This window comes from Macrotis lagotis, chromosome 2 (assembly GCF_037893015.1).
Source record: "Macrotis lagotis isolate mMagLag1 chromosome 2, bilby.v1.9.chrom.fasta, whole genome shotgun sequence".
In the NCBI taxonomy this organism is placed as follows: domain Eukaryota; kingdom Metazoa; phylum Chordata; class Mammalia; order Peramelemorphia; family Peramelidae; genus Macrotis; species Macrotis lagotis.
The window spans coordinates 331,931,760-331,955,651 of record NC_133659.1 but is presented as its reverse complement, the minus strand read 5'-3'; the positions used below and the strand labels follow the sequence as shown (position 1 = coordinate 331,955,651).

General features: G+C 50.6%; 2 protein-coding genes across 2 annotated transcripts; one reads left to right on the top strand and one right to left on the bottom strand.

Annotated features, from left to right (window-relative positions):
* The first annotated feature begins 12,241 nt into the window (after positions 1-12,241).
* RPS19BP1 (ribosomal protein S19 binding protein 1) lies at positions 12,242-16,563 on the top strand. Its single transcript, XM_074226974.1, has 4 exons — positions 12,242-12,332; positions 12,437-12,544; positions 12,893-12,990; positions 13,667-16,563. Exons 1-4 carry the CDS (start codon positions 12,281-12,283, stop codon positions 13,808-13,810), a joined length of 402 nt encoding a protein of 133 aa, XP_074083075.1. The 5' UTR covers positions 12,242-12,280; the 3' UTR covers positions 13,811-16,563.
* Positions 16,564-19,065: 2,502 nt separating this feature from the next.
* Positions 19,066-20,819, bottom strand: ATF4 (activating transcription factor 4). The gene is made up of 3 exons (XM_074226973.1): positions 20,654-20,819; positions 20,045-20,365; positions 19,066-19,970 (listed from the first exon to the last, which is right to left on the bottom strand). The coding sequence occupies exons 2-3, from the start codon at positions 20,268-20,270 to the stop codon at positions 19,156-19,158; spliced, it is 1,041 nt and encodes a 346-aa protein (XP_074083074.1). The 5' UTR covers positions 20,271-20,365; positions 20,654-20,819; the 3' UTR covers positions 19,066-19,155.
* Between the last annotated feature and the right edge of the window lie 3,073 nt (positions 20,820-23,892).

Here is a 23,892-nt window from a genome sequence, read left to right as displayed (position 1 = left end):
AATAGTCATGTAGTTCAACCTCCTCATTTGCAGAAGAAGAAATTGAGACCCAAGAAAGGGAAGCATTTGCTCAGCATTTGATTCCAGATCCTTTTGCTCTAAAACCAGTATAGTACCAGGCTGGACATGGATGAGCATTCAAAAAGGAATCCAGGAAAATTGTGCTAAAGAAGTGGTACCAAACCAAGCCCCAAAGGAAGAGTAAAGGACCTGGGAAACAGAGATAAGTATCCATTATAGTATATGAGCAACAATATTTATGGCAGTGAGGTCTAATGGACATAGAGTCATAAAGGAAGACCCAAGTTCAAATCCCATCTCCAACACAGCCTGGCTGTGTGATCTGGGGAAAGTCATTTCACATCCCAGTGCTCTAGGTAATCCTCAAAGAAGAAGAATAAATTGCAGAGAAGGTGCCAAACTGCAGCAGCAGAAGGCACTTCCTCTCCAGGACATGCCCTACATCCACGACACCAGATTCAATCCTTATCCCAAATCCATACATATTTATCTATGTATCTATGCATATATGTGTGTGTGTGTGTGTGTGTGTGTGTGTGTGTGTATGTGTGTGTGTGTACATTTCCCCAAGAGAATATAAGCTCCTTGAGGGCAGGGACCATTTCATTTTTGTCTATCTATAGTACATTGTAGGTGCTTAAAGCCTACTTGGTGATGGGTAGATTCAAAGTTCCTCCAATTCTGTTGCATCCTCCTCACTCCCTCACCCCATCTGCCAAACTAGAGCCGTCCTCTCTTTCTTCAAATGTCTGGGTATTTTACCCAGACCTCTCCTTTGTCTCACTTCACTCCCCAATTTAAATTATATTCATCTGTGGCTCTGTCCTGTCTATTCCCCAGGAGACTGTAGCTCTTTGAGGGAAGGGACTGGAGAATTAGTCAAGATGATCCCCTCTCTCCAGTCATTCCCTTGATTCCAATCCCCTTTTCCTCTTCAGGGACCATGCCCTGAGATCCTTCTCTTTCTCATACACTCTCCCTTTCTACTGGTCCCTTTCATGACATCTACAAATGAACCCACTTCTCCCCATCCTTAAAAAGATAAAAATAATTGCACAACCTCACCTGACCCTGCCATCTCTTCAAGCTTTTGCTGCCAAGTTCCTCGAAGGCATTGTCTGCTCCTTGTCTCTGCTTCTTCACTGCCCTCTCTCCTTCCCTTGCTGTCTGGCTTCTGATCCCATCACTCAACTAAAACAGCTCTGGCCAAAGGACCCACCATTTCCTAGCTGCTAAATCCCATAGTGGCCCTTTCCCTGACCTTGCCTTCCTTGACCCTGCTGCAGCTTTCAACACTGCCAAGGATTGCCTCTTCTGGGCTCTGTCCTTCAGTCTCCCTATTCCTTCTCAGCCCTTTGTTGTATTATGATCCATCTCACATCCCCTGGCTATGGGTGTTCTCAAAGACTCTTCTGAGTCTTTCCTGTCTCTTGGCAACCTCATTAACACTCATCATTTCAATTATCACCTCTCATTGCTATCACCTCCCCACTCTAAGTACGTCACCTAATCTCTCTCTGAAACTCCAATCTAGTGCGGACTTCCAACTGCCTGGTGGACAGCTCCACCTGGCTGTCCCATCAGCATTTCAAACACATGTCCAAAAGGACTCCTTGCCTCTTCCCTCTCTCTCTCTCCTCTCTCTCCTCCTTCTCTCTTTTCTCTATCTCCTCTCCTCCCTGTTTTGATCTTTTCTCACTCCCTACTCTTCTCTCTCTCTCTCTCTCTCTCTCTCTCTCTCTCTCTCTCTCTCTCTCTCTCTCTCTCTCTCTCCCTCCCTCCCTCCCTCCCTCCCCATTCATCACCTGCTAGGATAGTCCTCCCAATGAACAGATCTGATCATCTTATAGCCCTACTCAAAAGCCTGGGCTCCCCAATGTCTCTAAGATGACCTAGTTACTCCTCAGCACGGTGTCTCTGGTCTTGATGGATGCTACTCTCTTCCACATTCCATATGTTTCATCCAGATTGCACGGCTAGCTTTTGTTGGAATTTGGCATTCCATCCCTCACCTCTGCATTTGTATCAAGTGTCCCCAGTGCTTAAAACACACTCACCCATTGACTCTGTCAGCAAATTCTTATTAAGCACCTACTATATGACAGACATTGGAGATTCAAGAATAAAAGTGACCTGTCTCTGCTTTTCATTTAAGAGCAGTCACCTGAGAGGCCTAGGGAGGTCAGGATACAGGGATAGAAAGGAGAAAAAGCTTAAAGGCAGGATTCAAACTCATGTTCCTTGTCTCCAGACTGCCACAATGGCAGTCAGGAGAAGACAGGACCAGGGTCAGCTAGGGGTAATCAGGAAGGTCTTTGGGAGGAGGTAATGCAGCCCCAGCCTGGCTTGGAATCCTGATTCAGGTACTAGTGAGGAGACTGAGGAGATTGTGAGCAAGTCCCTGGGCTTCCTTAGCCAGGAGGGGCAGACAGAAAACTCAGGGAAGGGGCTGGGTTAGTAGTATTAGTAAATGCCAGCTTCTAGGACTGGGGGCCAGAGTTAGTTCTTCAATTCCTCAGTGAAAAATGACAGTACCCTTGGGGAAGGTTCTGCCACCAAGATGATGATGATGATGTTTGTCCTTTATTATTAGTTTTTTTTTTTGGTTTTGGTTTTGGTTTTGCAAGGCAAAGGGGTTAAAGTGACTTGCCCAAGGTCACACAGCTAGGTAATTATTAAGTGTCTGAGGTCTGATTTGAACTCCGGTCCTCCTGACTCTAGGGCCAGTGCTCTAGTCATTGTACCACCTAGCTGCCCCTTATCCTTTATTCTTGAAGAAGACCATGACATCAGGGAGATGATGCCATGATAAGCACATGAATTGGATATGAGTGAGGAGGTGCTGTGCTAAGTCACTAGCCTCACTTTCTCCTTCAGAGTCATCTAGGTCCAGTGGCCAGATAGGAATCAAGATAACTGGAGATGGTCCCGGATGTGAGGCCATCAGGGTTAAGTGACTTGCCCAAGGTCACACAGTTAATAATGTCAAGGGTCTGAAGTTGGGTTCATACTCCAAGGCCAGTGCTCTATCCACTGTGCCACCTAATTGCCCTTTGACACTTGGGAATGAAGGTCTGGTACCAGCTCCCAGTTGCTCTTCCCACACTGGACAGGATTCTAGACTTGGTGATAAGGGTTGCTCAGAGAACTAGACTTGGTGATAAGGGTTGCTCAGAGAACAGTGAGAGTGACACCCTCATATTACAAATGAAGAAACTAAGACCTGGAAAAACAGAGTGACTTCCCCAAGGTCACATAGACAGTAAGCAATGGAAAAAGGATTTGAACCCAGCTCCTCTGACTCTGATTCTACCTCCTTTTCTCCACCTGGGCATAGAAGGCAAGGAAATGTTTGTCTCTGAAAGCATATTAGGTGGGCAGCTACCTTTCCCACTTCAGCCCAAAGTTGCCCCTGTTTCTTCCCCATAGCACATCCTCCACCCTGCCATGCCACTCCTTAGTTGGAAAGATGAGTCTAGGGGAGGCTGTGCCCTGAAGCACTCTGGGTGGTTGGGCTTTGTGTCCTGAAGTGACCACACCAGCTACTAGCTATCTTCTTTTTGAATACAGCTGGGGGCTTTGACAAGCATTCTGCCAGCCATCCCTAATATTCTGGGCAGCGGCAACCCTAGCCTCACAGACCTCATGTCCTTCTCTCCCTCCAACCTCACTCCAGAGTCACTCAGGACCTCAGGGTCCAACTCACTACAAGCTGACATTCCCCTTAGCTGTCTTCTCCAACCCAACCGTTCATTTGGGAGCATGGGGTGGCGGGGGGGAGAGTCGAAGGCAGGAGGAACTCAAGACCCAGCCTCTGCCACTGTGTCAGTTTGTCGAAAGGAAGTCTCACTTTCCCCTTCTGTGAAATGGCCAGAGAGGAACAAGGAGCTATAAAGTCAACCAAGTGCCAAACCCAGAGAGGATCTCACCTCTGAAACTTAGCTGGACAAGTTGCTTCACATCTCTGAGCTGCAAACAGCCCTCTAAGAGGTACCTACCAAATTACAGCTGCCTCAGTGGAGCGTTCCTCACCCTACCCTTCCTCCTAGCCTCCGTTTCCCTCAATTGTAAACACAATGAGTTGGGTTAAGAGAATAATGATGAAGGAGGAAAAAAGTTTGGAACAGGAATCAGGGGACCTAGGTTCAAATCCCAGGGGGCTAGTCACTTAACAAATAATCATGGACCTTAGGTTCTTTATCTGAAATCAAGAGGAGCTGGTCAGGTGACCTCTGGGATCCCTTCCAAATTTAGAGTCGTGGTTCTTAAGATCCCAAATTCAGAGCTGAAAAGAATTTGGGGTCTTCTAGTCTAACGTGCTCATGAGACCCACAGAGATGAAGGCCACATAGAGCTTCAGTGCTTGGGCTTGGTCCTCTGATTCCCTACCCTTCCAATATCAACATTCCACCCTCCTTCTTCACCATTCCCCAGGTTTCTGGGCATGTCTTCATCTCAGGTCATGGAACCCTGACAATGACAGCCTCTGAGTGCCCCCCTGAAGGAGGATTGGGACTTCCTCATTTGGGACCTTAAGTCTTTATACTAGCAGTTAGAAGACCTAGGTTCTTGGCCAGATCTGTCAAAGAATGGGCAACACTCCTGAGCTATACATAATAGAGAGTTACAGGAGAAGGAAAGGAAGGGAGAAGAGAAGAGAGGGAGGGAAGGAGGAAGGAAGAGGAAAGGGAAGGGAAGGGGAGGGGAAGGAAGGGAAAAAAGAGGGGGGAAAGGAAGGAGGGCTAATTAAAGAAGAAAGAAGAAAGGGAGAGGAGGAAAAAAGGGAAGGAGGAAAAAAAGGGAAAGAGGAAAGGAAGGAAGGAACTAGGAAAGAAGGGAAGGAGGAAAGGGAAAGAGGGAGAGAGGAAAGACGACCCAACAGACTTGGACTCAAATTCAACTTCCTCCATTTCTTAGTTATGTGACCTTGAGCAAATTGCTTCTCTTCCCTTAGACCTCCATTTCCTTTCCAGGAAAACAGGGTTAATAATTCAAGTCCAGGGGGTAGATAGGTGGTGCAGTAGATAAAGCACTGGCCCTGGAGTCAGGAGTACCTGGGTTCAAATCCAATATGACACTTAATAATTACCTAGCTGTGTGGCCTTGGGCAAGCCACTTAACCCCATTTGCCTTGCAAAAACCTTAAAAAAAAATAATTCAAGTCCTGGCTTCCTTAAAGAACTGATGTGACAAATCAGTTGAGATCATAGACATAAGAGAAGTCTGAAGAACATAGAGAAAGGAGAAAGGAGTGTGGATGAGGGGAAAGAAGATGGCCAAAGAGGACATCACTCCCAGAAGGGAAAAGCAGGCAAGCCAAGGTGGGAATTTCCATATCTCTGTGTCCCTTTGTATTTAATGCAGTGGAAAGTGTGGGGTCTGCTGTCAGGAAAGTAGCTATGAGGTTCTCCATCCAATAAAATTCCAGGGAATCCTCAATGCCTTCCCCTTTTAAAGGTCACCTCTACTCTCATAAAGCTCAGTCTAATAAAGACCCAGAATTCACGACCTTTATCTGTTAATGTCTCACCAGACAGAAGCAGCTCCATATGCACAGAGAGAACACCACATGACTACAATTTCCTTTAAGAAGCTAACTCAGTCTGCAAAGGAGAAAGAGGCCTTATTGCTAATATGCGACAATAGAATACCAGATTCTCCAAAGTAGATGGATCAGATAGTTGAGGATTTCCTTAATCTGGGATCTATAAATTTGTATTTTTTTATTTTAATAGTTACTAAGTGTATTGCTTCCTTTTCTGATCCTATATATTTTATTTGATACATTTAGAAACATGGTTCTCAGAACGGATCCAGAAGCTTTCCCTAACTACTGAAGACATCAAGGTCAGGACAGAGAGTAAGAGCTCCTTTCCTAGTCTAATCTCTGACCCTTGGCCATGACTCTCACTATAACTTCCTCTCCAAGTAAGTATCTAGCCAAAGCTTGAATGCCTCCGGGATGAAGAGCTCATTACCTTGGGAAGCAGCTCTTTTTTTTTGCTGCCATCAACTAACTATTAGGTCTTTCTGTCATCACAGCAAAATCTAGAACTATTACTATGGGACCAACAAGATGAACATAGAAAAGCTTGGGAAGATCTACATGAAGTGAAGCACAATCTGCAATGATAACAATAATGCAAGTGGAAAGAACCATAGAAATAAATCAAATGTGAATATTGCAAAATTACAAAGAAACACTCTGACCCCAGATGGTGATAGAGATGGGAAGTCCACAGGGATGAGACTCTGCACAAACTTTTCAAATTTTTCAAGGTGTGGATATATTTTGCTGTTTTTTTCCTCTTTTTCCTTTCCTTTTTCTTGTCTTTAAAATATTTGTTATATGGGATGGCTCCCTCACAGGAAATGGGGGGGGGGGGAATACTGGGAGAAATTTTGGCTATATAAAAAAATCAATAAAAACATTTTTAAAAAGAAAAAACATAAATGTTGTAAAATTATAAAGAGCAAGGAAGAAAAAATATAAAAAGACACTTCTCCCTACCTCCTTAACAGAAGCAGGGATCTAGAGATAAGTAACACTACATGTAGTATCAAGTATTTTTGTTGGTATGTTTGCTGCATTGATTGGTTTTGCAATTTTTTTCTCTTTTTCTCTCCTTTTATTATTATTCCTAATTCTTTGCTATAAAACTGGGCTCTCTCAGAGGGGTGCACAGAAGGATGACTACATGGGAATGGGAAAAATCATTTGCTGCTTTAGAAATGCTTTTTCCTTCCCTATGGTATGCTGAACACTAAGGCTTTTTACAAATATTATCTTGTGGGATCCTTTCAGCAGTCCTCCAAGGTCAGTATGATGAGGATCCCATGTTACAGTTGAGGAAACTGAAGCAGGGAGAGATGAAGTGACTTGCTCAGGAACACAGATCCCACAAAGTCTGAGGCCAGATTTCAGCTCAGGTCCCTGGCTCCAGGCCCAGTATCCTATCCACTGCACTCCCAACAGATACAATATATATATATATGTAAAATATGACATGATTGTGACACAATATTATGTTATTATTATGTGATATATATATATATATATAGGATATATCTAGGTCACACAAGAGCAAGACACATCGAGTATATGTGTATATACATACAGAGAAACAGATACAGACACATAAGTGAGCTGCCTCAGGTCCTCCAGGCCAGCACCCTTTCCCCGTCTCTCTCTCTCTCTCTCTCTCTCTCTCTCTCTCTCTCTCTCTCTCTCTCTCATTTTCCCTGTTCCCCAGCTGTGTCTCCTCTGCTTTCTCTACTTTTCTCCTTCCTCCTTATCCTTATATCAGAGAGCTTGGGTTCAATGAAAGGCCCTGTCTTCGACATGAAGATGAACTGCCCCTGAGGGACTTACAGTCTTACAAGAATGCAAACTTCTAAGTCAATCAACCAACACTGTTCATTTCAATGTAAACAGTTCCACATCCTCCATCCCTACAAGATGGGTGATTTCCATAGTGTGGTTCTCCCTCTGCTTCTAGGCACATCACTGATAAAGTCATCCATAGATCTAGTCCTAGAGAAGGTCTTGGAGAGAATGGAATGCAACTTCCTCCCTTTACAGATCGGGAAGCTGAGGCCCAGTGAGAAGGGACTTGACTAAGATCACTCAATGAGTCAGTGGGAAAGCTAGGCTAAGAACCCAAATCTCTTGGCTTTCCATCAGACCTTGAGCCCCTACTCTCTCCATCTCCCTCTGTCTACAGAGCCCTGATTCTCCTCTGGCCAGCCCAGAGTCACAGTGGGGAGGGGGAAGGGAGGGTCCACCGGCCAACTAGCCCCAGCCCTAGCATTCCCAGGGAGTCCAAGGAGAGGCAGGTCTCCCGGCCCCACCCCCACTCCCGTTGCTATGACGATGCAGGCTGGCAATTCCAGAGTCTAAGCGGAAATTTGCATTTTAATAGGGACACAATTAGAACAGAGATAAAACAGAGCTGCTTTCGCAAGGGGACCCAGGCCCCATCACATGGCAGCTTCGATTCTGATGCTCCTCCCACGCTGCAGAGCACCTCCCCAGGGCTGGCAGCAGCATCTCGGGCCACCCCCGCCCTGAATCCTTCTCCCCTAGACCCCACAGAACCAAAGAGACATGCCTTCCCATGCACAGACCCCTAGGGAGCCCACTCCCCATCCCCCAGAGACCCCATATCCCGAAGTCCCACCCCCCCATAGATTCATATCCCAGCCCACACAGCCCAGAACTCCCTCTTCCCTCACAGACCCTTATACCAGCCCACACCCCAGAGCCCCCTCCTTCTCCACAGTCCCATATCCCAGTCACACCCAGAGCTCCCCATCCCCATAGACCCATATCACAGCTCATACCCCACAGCTCCCTCCTCCCTCACAGACCCATATTCCCAGCACATACCCCAGAACTCACTCTTCTCTCATGGACCATATCCCAGACCATACCCCAGAGCCCTTACCCTTTCCATACCCTCAAAGTCCAATCACACTCCTAGAACTGAGGAACCCTGAAAGTGAGTAATAAACAAAATGAATTTGGGATCTTAGCCCAAGCAGGGAAATGTGACCTCACAGAGATCACTGAAGCTTGGCAGACAATGACTGTCCATGGACGGGTCCTCCAGTTCACTCACAGATTGAAATCCCTCCAGGCTTGGAAAGGAGGATCTCCAAAAGTTGCTCTGGCTAAACAGTCCCTTTTCTGTTCTAAGGGTCCTTCCTTGATCACAGCATTAGTACTGAGAAAGGCTTAGGGGTCATTTAGTCCGGGGGTGCTTAACCTGAAGTCCACAGACACCCCCCCCCCAAGTTCCATGGGGAAAATTCAGAAGATCATGATCTTGGGTGGGGGGAAAGCCGATATCTTTATTTCCACTAACCTGTAAGTGCCATATTGCAGTCCTTCTGGGGATGGATGTTTCCAAGCAGGGGTCTGGGGGCTTCACCAGGCAGCTGGCCAGAGGGTTCCAGGATCTGAGCAAAGTGAAGAAGCCTTCAGTGGGTCCAATCCCCTTGTTGGTCAATGGGGTAAATGAGTCCAGAGAGGAGTCGGAGCTTGCTTAAGCTCACCCATGAGTGCTAAGGAGTCAAGCTGGGAATCAGAGGGAGACTCTCCGACCATGGACCCCCCTGGCCTTCCCTCCATGGGTCATTGTTGTGCACTCTAAGCTCCCTTACATTCTGGGATTCTCCTTCACAATTTTGAGGGTCAGCAAGAGTTAGATAGGACCCTCCAGTTCAGTCAGGCCAACTCCTTCATTTTACAGATGAGGAAACTGAGGCCAAGGAAAGTTTGGAGATTTGACACATGGGAATGATGTCATGGACTGGATTTGGCTCCAAGTTCCCTGGTTTCAGAGCTATGGCCCTTGGCACAGTATCAGGCTGATTCCTTGAGGAGTAAGCTAGGAGCTGAAGTCTCTGCCCATAGTCCCTGGACTCAGAGGTCCCAATAGGCAGGCAGGCAACTTCAGCCCAGATGCCCTTGTCATGGCATTGACCCCCGCAATCCCTAGCCCCAGGGGTCCCCTCTCCTACCCCAAAGCTGCTTCTCTGGTCCCTCTTGTCTCTCTCTTTTCTGGTTTATTTTTAATGAAGGAAACTTCTTGGCTGATGATTTCCCTGGCTATGGGGACAGGTGGGATGGTTTAAAGAGGGCTGGAGGAGGTGAGATGGAAAATATTTCCCAATCTGTCTCTGTTTATTTAAAAGAGACAGACAGAGAGAAAGAGAGGAGAGAGAGAGAAACAGAGAGGGAGGGGGAAAGAGAAACAGAAAGAGGAAAATGGGGGGGAGAGGGGGGAGAATGGGAGAGAGAAAGAAAAAGAAAGAGAAAAGAGGGAGAGAGGAGAGAGGGAAAGGGGAGAGAAACAGGAAAGAGGAGAGAGAGGAGAGAGGGGGACACAGAGAGAGAGAGGAGAGAGAGAGAGAGAGAGAGAGAGAGAGAGAGAGAGGCAGAGACAGAGACACAGAGAGAGAGGAGAGAGAGAGGGACAGAGAGAGAGAGGAGAGAGAAGGGGGAGGAGAAAGAAAAGGATGGGGGGGAGAGAGAGAGAGAGAGAGAGAGAACACAGAAAGAACACAGGAGGAAGAAGAAACAGAGAGACAGACATACAGAGAGAGACACACAAGAGACAGAGAGAGAGAGAGAGAGAGAGAGAGAGAGAGAGAGAGAGTCAGAGCTTCTGTCTCAGAAACATACAGAGAAAGATATAGAGGGATACCAATACAGAAAAAGGAGAAGAAAGGGAGAATATGACAAATAGATTTTTCTCTCTTGGTGTTTAAAACACTTTTAGAATAAAATAATAAATTATTTTTAAAAAAACACACTTCAAAGACTTCAGCTGGCAGGAATGAAAAAGGAAGAGAGGAAAAGAAGGCACAGGGTAAAAGATTAATAATAATCCTAGAAAAGGGTCCAGAAATTTGTCAGCAGATGACTGGCAGGGAGGGAGAAGCCAGAGGCTGTGGAAGAGATGATGGGAGGCAAGAGTTGGGTGTTGGCTTCCATCCACCTCCAGTGCCAGTCACCCACCTGATCCCAAGGGGGTTGGGGAGGGAGGGGGTGGCAGCTCAGCCTCCCAGACCAGGACTTGATAAGAAATCCCAGGTCAAGGGCGGGGTGGGGGAGCCATATGACTTCTGCCTGCAGAAGGCCCAGGCTGTCAAATGTCTTCATAGCCTTCAGCCTTCTGCCTTCTTGGGATGCCTTGGTAACTTAGCAATCTCTCTGAGCTTCAGCTTCCTCTACAATCTATCCAGAGCTGGAATGAGCCTCTCACCAAGTATCTGGTCACCTCCTCCAACAAGTCCTGTCCCCTGGTTCCTCTCTCAACTTTCTGAACCTTTAGCTGGGGGTAGCCCCCAAGAAGATAAAGAGTGATGCCGTGAGCCGGACTCCAATCCCTGTCACGCCTGGGTGAATCGACAGTACCTGGCCAAGGCCTAAAGAGACAGACACTGAGAAAGAGGAGTCGGGAAGGTGAGGGTTTAGAGGCCGTGGCTGTTATTCTAGAACCAGAACACTGCCCACCTGGCTGTCATTCAAGGAGTGCTGCTTATGAGAAGGCCCTTAAGGGGCTCCCAGGCCAATGGGGAGACAGGACACTGACAATCAGGTAAACTGAGATACAGACCCAAGAGATGGAAAATCATCTCTGGCACCAGGAAAGGTTTTCTTCCGAAGGTGGGGTGGGGCAAGAGCTGGGCCTTGAAAAATGCTGGGAAGCCGGGAGGCAGGGGCTGAACTTCTGGTGAGTAGGAATTGATGCAGGCGTTGGGACTGGGGTGTTGTTGCATCTGGCTTCTAAAAAGCCTTGCATTTTAGGGGTGGCTAGGTGGCGCAGTGGATAAAGCACCGCCCTGGAGTCAGGAGGACCTGGGTTCAAATCCAGTCTCAGACACTTCATAATGACCCAGCTGTGTGGCCTTGGGCAAGCCACTTAACCCCATTGCCTTGTAAAAACCTAAAAAAAAACCCCAGAAAGCCGTACATTTTAATGCTGGAGAGGATGAAGTAGGAGGCGGTGGAGTCTGCCCAGTCACTGACTAGCTGTGAGATACTGGACCAGTGGCTTCACCGCCTCCTGCCTCAGTTTCCTCATCTGCAAAACAGGTAACAGGCTCCTCTGCCTCACAAGGCTGCCGCGGAGCCAGAGCAAAGCGCTTTGCGAGACTCAGAATGCACAGTTCTTCTCAATGTCACGGCCATGCCGGGGGGGCCCCAGTGTCCCGGGCCCGTGTTCCAGGGCTGCCTGCGGCGGAGGGAAGGGCTATGGAGGGGGCGGGGAGGCCGTGCCCGGGCTGGCACGGGGGGCCCCGGGCGGCCCGAGCTCGTGCCGCCCCTCCGCGCCTTCTCCTGCCCTGCAGCGCCCCCTGGCGGCCGCCCATGCGGATAAATGGCGCGCACGAGCCCGGGGGGGGGGGCGAGGCTGGGGCCCGTATCCCGGACGCCCCCCCACCCCGAGGAAGCCCTTCCGGCCCCCCAAGTGCCGCCGCTGGAAGTGCGAAGCTGCCCCCGCCCCGCGCGGGCCGTAACTTCCGCTCTGTGGGCCTCAGTTGCCCCCGCCCCGGCCGCCCTGCCCCCACGCCCTCCCTCTCCCGCTTCCGACGGAAGCCGCCCCCCTTACTGCGCATGCGTGCTCAAGGGCGCCGGCGGCGCGGCCCTTCCGGAACGTCTCCGTGCGGGGCTCGGGCTTCCGGCCGGACGCTTCCGGAAGGGGCTCCGACCGGAAGTGCCGGGGCGGGCCACGCGGGGGGCGGCGGCGGCATGTCGGCGTCGCTGCTGCGCAGGGGCCTGGAGCTCCTCGGGGAGCCGGCGGGTGAGGCGGGGGGCGGGCGGGGGGCGCAGGGAGGCCGCCGGGTGCCCGCGGGAGGGGCGAGACCCCCGGGCCCGGGCCTGACGCCGCCTCCCTGCCCCCCCCAGGCTCCGGGCCGGGCCGAGGCGCCCACAAGCGGCCGGCGGGGAAGCCACGGGCCGGACGGAAGGCGGCCACGGCCACGGCCAAGGGCAAGGTCGTCGAGTCGGCCCTGGGTGAGGAGGCCGCGGCCTGCGCCATGCCCCACCCCCCTTCCCGGGGAGCCCTCTCCATGAAGCCCCCCAGACCCGCGGGTCACAGGTCCCATTTGAACTCAAGCCCTCGGGCCCCTGCCCCTTGCCCTTGTTCTGTGTGAGATGCCTGACCAAGGGCTCGGTTTCTTTTTTACTTACTTAAGGTAAATGGGGTTGAGTGACTTGCCCAAGGCCGCACAGCTAGGTCATGATGAAGTGTCTGAGGCTGGATTTGAACCCAGGGCCAGTGCTCTAACCCCTTTGCCACCTAGCTGCCCTGGTTCCTTTCTTAATGTTCCCTGATAACCCTGACCCCCTGCCTCCCCCCAGAGGAGTTCCAGAAGCGCCAGAGACGGGACCATCTGGAAGAGAACCTGAGATTCATGAAACAGAAGCGAGTAGTGGCCGACCGGAAGATCACCACAAAGGTTAGGCTTCAAGCCACTTGCCCGCCTGGTCTTCACATGGAGCATGTGGAGATGGGGCACCTCCTGTTGGGGTCAACCCAGGACCCTGTCAGGACTCACTGAAGGGGCATCTTGGCAGAGCCAGCCTCCATGATCTGGGGCTGGAAGTAGATGGTCCCCACCCATCATCACAAGGGCCTGGGTGGGCCCTTCCCTTCCCCACACCCACCCTGAAAAGAGTCTGTTATCCCATGGTGGGGGGGGGGATTAATTCATCATTTCATCTATTTAAACCTAATGAGAACTAAGTTCCAGAGCTCCCTTCTGCTTGACCCCGGGAGGCTGACTGAGGAAGGAAACTGCAGAGAGGCAAGTCCAGGAGATGGAAAGAGAATTCCTACTTGTTTCCATGTAGGCTGGGCTGCTGTGGAAGGTAGTGAGCTTACCCATCACCTCGGGCTCCAAGCAAAGGCTAGATTGAGAGTTTAGAATAAGACGGTCTAGGTCCTTTGAATTGACACTTTTTAGTCGTGTCCTAGGAGACCCCCCAAAACAAAGACATGCATTCCTGGGTCCAAGAGCATGATCTTAAGGAGGAAACAGCTCTGTGTCTGTAGACAAACTCTTCCTCAGCCTCCCTCACAGTAGTCCCTCTCCTCTGAACCTCCCCATGACTTCTGCTTCCTGCCTCCCACAGATCCTTCTCCAAAACCAAGGCAGGAAAGCCAGGGACCGCCCAGCCACCAAGCCAGAGAAGGAGAAACCTCAGGGCACCGTGTTCACTGAGGAAGACTTCCGCAAGTTCCAGGAGGAATATTTTGGGAGTCCTGGAACCAAGTGATGGAGAGCAAGGCACATTGACTCTGACCTGGGAAGCAAGGAGATGACATAAGGCAGTGTGGGACAAATGTCTCTTCTCAGAGCAGGACAGTCCTTGGGCCTGAATGACTGAAAGAGCCTGGTGGGTGTTCGGAGACAGCAGGAGGCCGTGCTTCCCATCCTCTCCCCCCTTCATCCTCATCCTTGGACACCAGATGGCTGCTGTTCGAGACTCGGCCACCAGATGGCGCTGCTGCCACTGTGCATAGGGTTAGGGTGGTCCCAGGCGAGTAGAGGCTGGACACAGATCCTTTTATAAATAAAAATTAAAACTCCTGCCCTGTTTGGAATTGTGGGGAACCTCAATCTCAGGCTAGGGTTCCCCCGATGAGGCATGCCTTCTAACCCCATGTGACAACACCCCACAGGCAGGGGAGCAGCTTGTAACCCTGGGTGGTCATGTTGGGGACATCTGGACTCTTGGAACCGAGAGGAACCTAGGTGCTCCAAAGGGACTATCCTTAGTGCAAATGAGGAAACTCAGACTTGAAGGGGAAGGAAATGACCTGGGGTCACGAAGCTGACTGATGACAGGTCTGGGATTGAGGCATCAGTGACTCTCCTACTTCCTTCTTAGAAAATCTGCAACTGATGATGGGGTAGTTTTCTCCCAAATGGCATAATCCTGGCCCTGCCCGCCTTTCACTGGTCACCAAAGGGTGAAGGGTGAACTCTTCTCTCACAGCTGGGCCTCAGTTCAAAAAGCACCTAGTACGTGTGAGGAGCAGTACCTAGTGGGTAATGAGGACACACAAAATGAACTGAAATGGACCTTCAGATGGGGAAACATAGCCCAGATTAGTCAACACTAAGTCATTTGAGCCTCAGAACAATGGGGCTAGCCTTGCGCTTCCTGCCTCAAAGGGTTCATGGGGCAGATCGTGGGGCAGGTGCATGCCAGGTAGAGGACAGGACTGCTCCAAGACCTACAAGATGAGGCAGGTTTGGATCACAGTCCAGAAAGGCACCTGGGATGGTGTCAGGGCCTCTCCCTATTCCCTTGCCCACTGATGGACAGAAAAGTGTATTTCTAGAATGTAGGCTCATTGGTACCAACCCCAGAGAAGGAAGCCAAAAGCCTGGGAGACCCAAGAGGAGTCTTGATTTCCATCATCTCCAGCCCCCTTGACACAAGGCAAAGGTGGGTCAGAGGTTCTGAATATCTGGTGCTATTCTGGTTCCAGAGCCCCTAGATGTGATCCTCAGGCACCAGGGAAGAATGGCACCTCCAGATGAGGAAACTACCAGGGGTAGCAGGGGGCCCTCAGGCCAATGCTGCACAAAGCAGGAATGCCAACTGATCTTCAGCCCCCATCCAAGGATCTTGGCATGAGAGGGATGCAAAGGCCCCGCCCCACTCCATGTAGGGCAGCTCCATTTGTCAGAGACCAAATCCTGTCTCATCTCCCCCACAGGGAGGGGGCACCCCCTCAGTCTGCCATGTGTTCCTGCACTTGTTGAATGGAGGACGATCATTCATCCCATTCCTCCTGCTGCCCTTCATTCTGTCCTTGAACCCCTTCCCTGGAACAGCCATGGAGAATAAGTCTGACCCCTGAGTGAGGAGTCCTAGTCAGCAGGACCTGGCTCATTCAAAGGCTGCCCTGCAGGGGTCCAGCCTCCTCGGGGTCCTTGGAACCTGACAGGAGGGATAAAGTTGGCGAAATGAGTTGAGTCAACAAGGGGTTATAGGCAGGAGCAGGTTGACTGACTGTCAGCTGCCTGGATTTATTTTTATACTTTCAGAATCATGTATGTTTCAAGCAAGCTGAGATCATTTCCTTGGTTACAGAAGTGTACAATTTTCATCATCAATCATATAGTTCATATGGTTGCAAGTTTTAATCATGTGATTACAAGTTTAAGTAATAATCCTATAATTAATTTCTTATCCCTATTCAGACCATGATGACCTCAACCTGTGTGTTACCTTATTTATTACTACATTGTATAATTGTTAATTCATTTAAAGTTATTAATTAAGCAATTCTTTTAATGGAAAGGTTTTTATATTTTTTGTGCAATGTTTTTAGATACAATTCCTTAACAATCTATAGTGAGGGTCTTTATGCTTGTCCACTCATCTGTTAACTCTTACAATAACCAATTTTTCTTTCTGGCCTAGTTGGTAGAAGCCACAGTTTCTGTGACTTTTATTCTTTCCCATGAAGCTAAGGCTGCTGGAGTTCACATAACGGTCACCTGTACTAACTATTTTCTCACCATCTTTTTCATATATTCCTGTGTATGGAAAGGGGGGCAAAACTATTAATTTCCCTGGAATTCTATCTGACTCATTTTGTATCTATTTTCCCTGTATATATTCTGGTATCTTCTTGGAATTCCCAGTGCTGGCTTTTCCAGAGATTTCATAATGTTGAAGCCTTTTGTATGCCTCAGGGAGAGGCAGTCCTGTTAAATTTAGACAGTTTACAATCTGTTTTATTCAAGGAATTTTTCTGAAATCCTTCCTTTATAATCATTCCAGTATTAGGGTGAGTAAATATTGTAATCAATAATAAACCTAGAAATATTGGTATGCATGAAATCCCTATAAATATTGAAGAAGGAAATGTTCCATCAGGCAGTGTGACTGCCTTGAGTCTTCTTGCTGCGACTGTGTCAGACAGCTTAGAGACCCTGGCTCCCAACACTGCCCCAATAGCCAAGGTGGTAGGTCCTGGTCTGGAACATCACTCATCCCAGCAGCAGTGGCTGGTACCCGTTTTGTTAAATGTATTTTCTCTTTGTTCTTTGTCCTTAGAGATGGCTCATTGGGCAGGGGATGTATCCAGAGCTTGGATCCTCAAGGGTGGTCCTTGGCCCCAGAAGGCTTTGCCCCAAGCTCTTCCAACTAGGAGATATCTTCTCTCAGGGGCTACTCTCCCTTCCTCCCTGGCTTTTTGTGGGTCCCATAAAAAAAGAAAAAGGTCACACTCTGGCTTGGATCCAATACTGAGAAATTGAAAACCAAAGAAATGGCTTGTGTTCTATACTTGTTAGTAAGCCCTTGGGCTATGGAGCTTCTCAGGAAATCGGAGAAAAACTTAGACCTGAGTCAAAAGCTGCTGCCTCCAGAAACATGGAATTTTAGAAGGGAATTCAAGGCCATCTAGACTAGACTGTATCTGAAAAAGAATCCTCACCACAGAGATGTCACCGAAGACCTGGGAACAGGGAAGAGCCCGTTCCATTTCTGGACAACTGAGAAGCGTTTTCCCATGTTCAACCTGGTTTTGCCTCCTGATCCTGACCCTAAAGTCATCCCTCTTCCACACTTGTAAAGATAGCTGCTCCCCCAAGGTCTCCTCCAGGCTATACACACATCACCTGGGTCATTCATTAAGCTTGCAACCCCCAAAACCTTTTTCAAAAAGATAATACTATCAAAACCATGCTTCCCCCATCTTTTATTTCTTAAGTCAGTTTTTGAACATAAAGATTTTACATTTACCCCTATGCCATTTTATCTTATTAAATTCAACCCAATGTTCTAGCCTGTTGAGAGTTTTTTGGGGTGGACTGGGAGGACATGTTAGCTCCCCCTTCCAGCTTTGCTTTACTAGCACATTTAATAAATGAGTATCATACATTCAAGCCTTTGATAGGAATGTTAAATGGCACTGGGACTAGGGAGAGCACAGATCCGGGGGCCGCTCCACCCCAGGGCCGGGCCTCGATTCTTAACTTTGAACCATTAATGAGTCTAACCTTTTGAGCTGTATTATCTAAGCCCACCTCTCTCCATCTCATCCACCATTTTGCTAAAGTCTAGGATAATTCTCTCCACTCAGCATGCCCCCCCCCCCGTGATCTGGCCACTTTGGTGACCAAAATCCACAATAAAGGATGGACAAAGCCAGTGGGCATGGCTCTTGGTGATCATTTCTTACTTGCTAAATATTCACTGGCCTGCCTTTGCCTTTTAGGAACCTACACCCACTGCTCTTCCGCTTGGCCCTTGGGTCAGTGAAATTCTTAGCATGTTCTTCCCCTTTTTTGACAACTAGGAAGTACATTTGCTGGGCCTTTCCACCCTCTTTTTTTTCCCCAAGGTTTTGTTTTGCAAGGCGATGGGGTTAAGTGGCTTGCCCAAGGCCACACGGCTAGGTCATTATTGTCTGAAGCAGGACTTGACTGGAGTACTCCTGACTCCAAGGCCAGTGCTCTCTCCACTGCGCCACCTAGCCGCCCCTTCCACCCTCTTTTGTCCTCGGCTCTGATTCCGTTTCACTGACAGAGGGTGCAGTTCATCTCCATTCTTGCCTTGGGGATCGATCCTGCCAATTGGCTATTTGTGTCCCTGTCCATCAATTTTCTCCCGGGCAAGAATCTAAAGTCAGATTATCTTCCCATGGACCCTCCACAGGTCTGCAATCCTTGAGAGGCAGGATACTGTCTCATCTCTTCAAACCTCCCAAGTTTTAATACTCGTGGGGCCAGTAGCTATTTGCTGACAGTGATCATGGGCTCCTCAAACCCACCCACAAGCTGGACAAATCCCTCTTGTAGAACCTCCTTGGTCAGAACTGTGAGGATGGTCTGCTCCACGGGCAAGTTCTCTATGATGCCAGGAACCCAATGCAAAGTTGACAAGATTCCCAATAGACTTCCTCACTGTGCGTCCCTTTCTTCCCTATATTGGGGTTTTGATTAAATTCAGGTGAATTTTCAGTCGAGATTTAAGGTTTAGCTGTATTTGTCCGTGATGACACAAAGGATCTGGTCAGGCACTTGATGACCAATTTTTTTATTCTCTTCCTCACCTTTGTATACAAATGTCTTATTTTTGGTAAAGATTTGACATCCCCTTTTGGTTTGTTTTTTTTGTAAGGCAATGGGGTTGTGACTTGCCCAAAGTCACACAGCTAAGTAACTGTGTCTGGGGTCACATTTGAACTCAAGTACTCCCCACTCCAGGGCTGGTAGTTTATCCACGGCTCCACCTAGCCACCCTTCCTCCTTTAGTCTCCTCTGGAAGCCACTTGGGTACCCTGACCCAACTATCATTTTTCCCATTCTCATTGACATTTCAGTCAAGTATCCCAAATTTATCGACCCAGGGCACCCCGTATTTGCTTCCCACCTCTTTAAGTATAAGCCAAATACTCTAAGCAAATGGGAACCTTCCCTTCCCCTAACCCACAACCCATTTTCTGGGTCCAGCTCACCCAAGGGGAGACCAGACCTCCAAGCAAGAAGCAGCACATTAGAACGTTCTACTTTCAATACAAAATAATTTATTGAACAAGACAGCACAAGACTCCTATATACACAACACACAAAGCATCTGACTACCCAACAGACTTAGGAACTTTTCCTCTTCTCCTTGGCCTTGCGGACCTCTTCTATCAAGTCCTTCAAATACTGGATCTCCTTGCTCAGGGCATCTGCTTTCTCCTTCAAAGCCTCATTCCTCTGCTCTAGCTCTCTGCACTCCCCAGATAGCGCCTCCTGCTCTGCCCGCTTTTTCTGCCTGTAACGAGTGGCGGCAGTCTTGTTCTGTTCCATTTTTTTGAGTTTTTTGTCAATCTTTTTCTCTTTCTTGTCCTCAAGGGGACGGTCGTAAGGTTTGGGGCGGGCAGAGAGAAACACGGCTTCTGCGGAGAGTCGGCTCTCATTCAGAGAAGCCGTGGAAGTGGAGGGGCTGTGCTGAGGCGAGCCCAGGTAAGACTCGGGGCTCGTACAGACGCCAATCCCACTGTCGCTATCTGAGGGGGCTTCTTCCTCTTTGATGCCTTTTGGTATCAAGTCATACACAGTATCTGGTTTTCTGTCTCCTTCTAAGACATCCACTTCGCTACCTAGCTCTAAACTAAAAGTATGGTCTGGTGTGGAGGTCAGGGCCCTTAGAGAAAGGGGAAAAGACTGATGGGAGGTACTGGGGCTGACGTGATCGGGCTCAAGGAGAGTTTCGGGGAACTGGCCAATTGAATTAACTGTTGTGGGGGGCTCTTGATCATTGGTGGCCAAGGGATCAAACAGATCACACGAGTCTTCCAACGTGGCAATAAGCTCGGAGCAGGTGGATTCCAGGTCGTCCATACCCAAAAGGGCATCGAAATCAAACTCCTTCAGATCCATTTTCTCCACCATCCAATCCATGCCCGAGAAGGCATCCTCTGCAAGACAAACAGGGCGGTGAGCGGCCGCAGCGGCGGGGGCAGGGTGTCCCGCCCGCTCCGCCGCCTCTTACCCTTGCCATAGTCTGTGGCAGTGAAAATACCCTCCACAGCCTGCCAATCGGAAGAGACTGCCTTAGCCTTGTCGCCGGAGAGCCCATGCGATTTGAGGGGCTTGGCCTCCTCCAGGTAGTCATCTAGGGGGCCCAGGCTTTCCTCAGCCCCCAAACCCGACTGGTTGAAGGGGGACAGCAAGTCCCCCCACAACAAGTCGCTGCTCAGGAAGCTCATCTCCGTCATGTCGGGGGGCTTTCGGGGCTCGGGCCAAGTCAGAGGAGTCTCGGGGGGCTTCGTCGTGGGTGACAGCAACGCTGCTGCTAGTTGCCTTGAAAAGCCTGCAAGAGAGCGGGCGCCGTGGGTGCGGGCCCGGGTGGCCCCGTGCCCGGGGGCGCCGCGGCCTCCTCCCCTCCCCCTCCCCCGCCCGCGGACGCGCCGCGCCCCGCGCGCCCCAGGGCTGAGTCACGCCCCGCGCGGCCCCCCCACGCGCGGCGGCCATCTTGCCTCCCGGCCCGGCCCGCGCTGCCACGTTGCCCGCGGGCAGCGCGCCCGGCCCGGGCCCTGCTCCCGGGGGCGCGGGGGCCCCGCCGCCGCCCCTCCCCCACCGGCGCCCCTCCCCCACTCACGCCATGGCTTCGCCGCTGGGGGTCGCCGCTGCAGAGCCCGGAGCTGCCGCCGCCGCCGCTGCAAGGGCCGATGCTGCCGCAGGCGCTGCCGCCTCTAGAACGCCATGGCTGGGGCGGGCCGGGCCGGCGGCGGGCGCCTCGGGGACTCTGCGCTGCGCGGCGGGACGGGCGGGAAGATGGCGGCGGCGGCCGGCGCGGGCCTCTTATAGGGCGCGCCGGGACGCGGCGCCGCCGGATCCTGCCGCCGCCACGTGACCCGCGCCGCGGCCGCGCCGCCCGCCGCCGCCCGGCCGCCGCTCTGCCCCCCGGCCCCGGGCCGCCATCCTCGGCTCCCGGCGGAAGGCCGGAGGCCGAAGCCTCGAGAAACCGCCCGAAAGCCGGCGGGACGGCGGGGACTACTTCACACCCCTCCCCGCTTCCCGCTCGCGGAGGGATCCAGCGTCCCGCCCAGATCCGGCCGCGGGGGCGGGGGCGGGGCCGAGGCGCGCGCGCGTGCAAACGTTTCCTTTATCCTGGGCTGGTCCGCGTCCCCGTGAAGTCTCGAGGAAGTGGGGAATCGCGCGAGACTCGGGGAAAGGAGGCGGGAAAGGGCGCCGATTGGCCCCCTCCGAATGACTCACGTCTAGCTCGGGCGCCTATTGGCCCGGATCCCGTCGGTGGGCGGGCTGGGCAGGGGGCGGCGGGCGCGCAGCGGCTGCCTGGGGCCTCCCCTCCCCCCCGCAGCCCCGCCCAGCTCCCGAGGCCGCCGCGGAGGGCACGCTGACTGACGGGGGAGGGGAGGCCCGTGGGAGGATCCCGGGGGGCTGGGTGATGGGGCGCGTGGCCGTCGGGGCCTGGCTTCTCCGAGCAGCCCCCAAGAGAACCAGGGAGGAAAGGCCCGGCCTGTGAGGCCGCAGGGGGCAGGGCCGGGCAGGGGCCTCCCGAAGTGGCACAGAGGAGGCCCGCACTGACCCCCGGTGCCCGCCCCCTCCTCAGGCTTCAGGCCCTGCCGCCTGATCTGCTCCCGTCCATCTGCCAAAGGTTCCTCAAAGAAAGAAATGGTCAAATCCGGCCTCAGGCACTAATATTGCCTAGTTGTGTGAGCGTGGGCAAGTCACTGAACCCCACTGCCTTGCAAAAAGCCCAGAGAAGAGTTGCACCAAGAGAAATGGGGCGCCCCAATGCGGGGCTGCCAGAATGGACAGTGAAGGCGCTCGTCTACCAGCTTCTCTAAAAGGCAGTCATGCCTTTCCCTTGACTCATGCCCACTAAAATGCCCAGCTTGTTTGCACAGCCGCTGCCTGACCGGGCCTCTCCCATCCATCGTGAGCCCTGCAAACTTAGGCCTCTAATTGTAATCCTCATTCCTCGCCATTGCCTACATTTGGCCCATCGTCCAAGGCCGTTGAGGTCTTTGGGGACAGACTCTCGTTCAGCTCATTACTAGCCTTGCCCTCTGCAAACTGATGCGCGACCAGCCGAGGGTCTGAACACAGCTCCAGGATGTCCCACTAGCAAGCTACCGACCTCTGGAAAGAGCCCTGGCTTTGGAGCCAGGAGGACAGGAGTTTGAATCCAGTCTCAGGCACCTGACTTACTAGTGGTGTGACCCTGAGCAAGTCACTTAATCTGACTGCTTCACATCCAGGGCCATCTCCAGTCAACCTGATTCATACCTGGTCACTGGGCCCAGGTGGCTCCGGAGGAGAAAGTGAGGCTGATGACTTAGCATAGCACCCCCTCAACTCAAATCTAGTCCAGGTGCTTGCTGTGGCCTCCTTCAAAAACGAAGAACAAAACATTTAAGTCTGACCTCCAAAATGATCAGTCATCCACTTCCAAATCCCACAATTACAATTACCTTTTTCTCTCCATCTAGTTCACAAGAATGATTTGAATATCTGTCAAATACTTTACTGAAAACTAAAAAAAAGATGCCAAAGTTTACAGACTCATCTCTTCATTATGAAGTCTCAAACTTTGCCAGAAAATTGTCAGGTCACCTGCCTAGTGTGCAGAATCTATCCTCTTCCTCAGCCCAGGAACAAATTAAGAAAGGAGATGGAGAGAGTGGACAGGATTTGCCCAAGACCAGAAGGTGGTCCCAGAAAGGTGAGAAGCCAGTCTGGAGTTTTCATTTCTGCTCTGCCATTTGCTACCTACTTGGAACTATTATCTCATTCCTGGCAGACTCAGTTTCCTCCTCTGGAAAAAGGGCCCTAGATGATCTCTCAGGTTCCTCCTCCTCTGGGAGACCCTGTCAACTCTGAATCCTAGAGAAGCACTTCACCTTCTCTGGGTCATTTGTTCCAACCAAATGAGAATGTGGACCCCCAGTGACTACAAATCCCATGAGCCAACAGGTCTCCTTCCCTCTGGGCTAGTTTCATCTGTAAAATGTGGAGGCTGAACTTGGTGACTTCAAAGTTCCCTTTTGGTTCAAAAATCCCATTAATTCCTCCTAGCTTGTTTCCTGGGTCTAATAGCTTGGTGGTACATGATGCTACTCCCTTACAATAAAATGCAGCAGTTGATTGGATCTGTCCTTGAGACTGAATTCAAGGGAAACCATGCCAAAGAGTGGCCTCAATTAGATCTTTATCAAGACTCCAATGGATATGTCAAACCGTGAACTAAGGGTTAGGTTGGAAATAGAAGACAATGATCACACCTTATATAGTCAAGGGACCTGGGTTCAAACCCTACCCCCTTTTTACCCTGACAAGGAGTGGATATAAAATGGGAGGTTGGAGCACCATGATCCAGTTCTAGATTCTATGAACCAACTTCCATCATGGAAACCATGTAAATGGGACATCAAGTCATTCTCTGGGCCTCTGTTCTGTATACATAAAATAAGGACATTATTGTAGCTAAGGTCCCTTCAATCTAAATCCATGATCTGAACAGTTTGCAGAGCTCTTCTTAAGTCGGGACTCAAAGCTTGTTTTTGCTCATTCAGACTGATGATGGTATGCTGGGGCGGCGGGGGAGACAGCTGTGGAAGGCTGCACAAACTCCAATTTCTTCAGTGTATGAGCCAGTTTTTCCTGAGAAACAGAAATGTCTACCCCTCTTAGTTTTACCAAGTCAATGGGTACTTCAGATATCCTCTAGATGTTCTGAACCAGGGGTCCTGGAATGTTTTCAAATGATCTGATACTTCATCATACTTGATTCCTTTGCAGATCTGTGGGTTTTATTTGGGCATTTCCAGCATAATTCTGAAAAGCTCCCTCCATAGCAGGTGCTCCAGGCCC

Excerpts from the sequence above, each read along its gene's own strand:
- RPS19BP1 (XM_074226974.1), top strand. The coding sequence starts at position 12,281 with ATGTCGGCGTCGCTGCTGCGCAGGGGCCTGGAGCTCCTCGGGGAGCCG. Across the intron at positions 12,333-12,436 it reads GCTCCTCGGGGAGCCGGCGG|GCTCCGGGCCGGGCCGAGGC; the intron begins GTGAGGCGGGGG and ends TGCCCCCCCCAG. Across the intron at positions 12,545-12,892 it reads GGTCGTCGAGTCGGCCCTGG|AGGAGTTCCAGAAGCGCCAG; the intron begins GTGAGGAGGCCG and ends GCCTCCCCCCAG.
- ATF4 (XM_074226973.1), bottom strand. The coding sequence starts at position 20,270 with ATGACGGAGATGAGCTTCCTGAGCAGCGACTTGTTGTGGGGGGACTTG. Across the intron at positions 19,971-20,044 it reads TGCCACAGACTATGGCAAGG|AGGATGCCTTCTCGGGCATG; the intron begins GTAAGAGGCGGC and ends TTTGTCTTGCAG.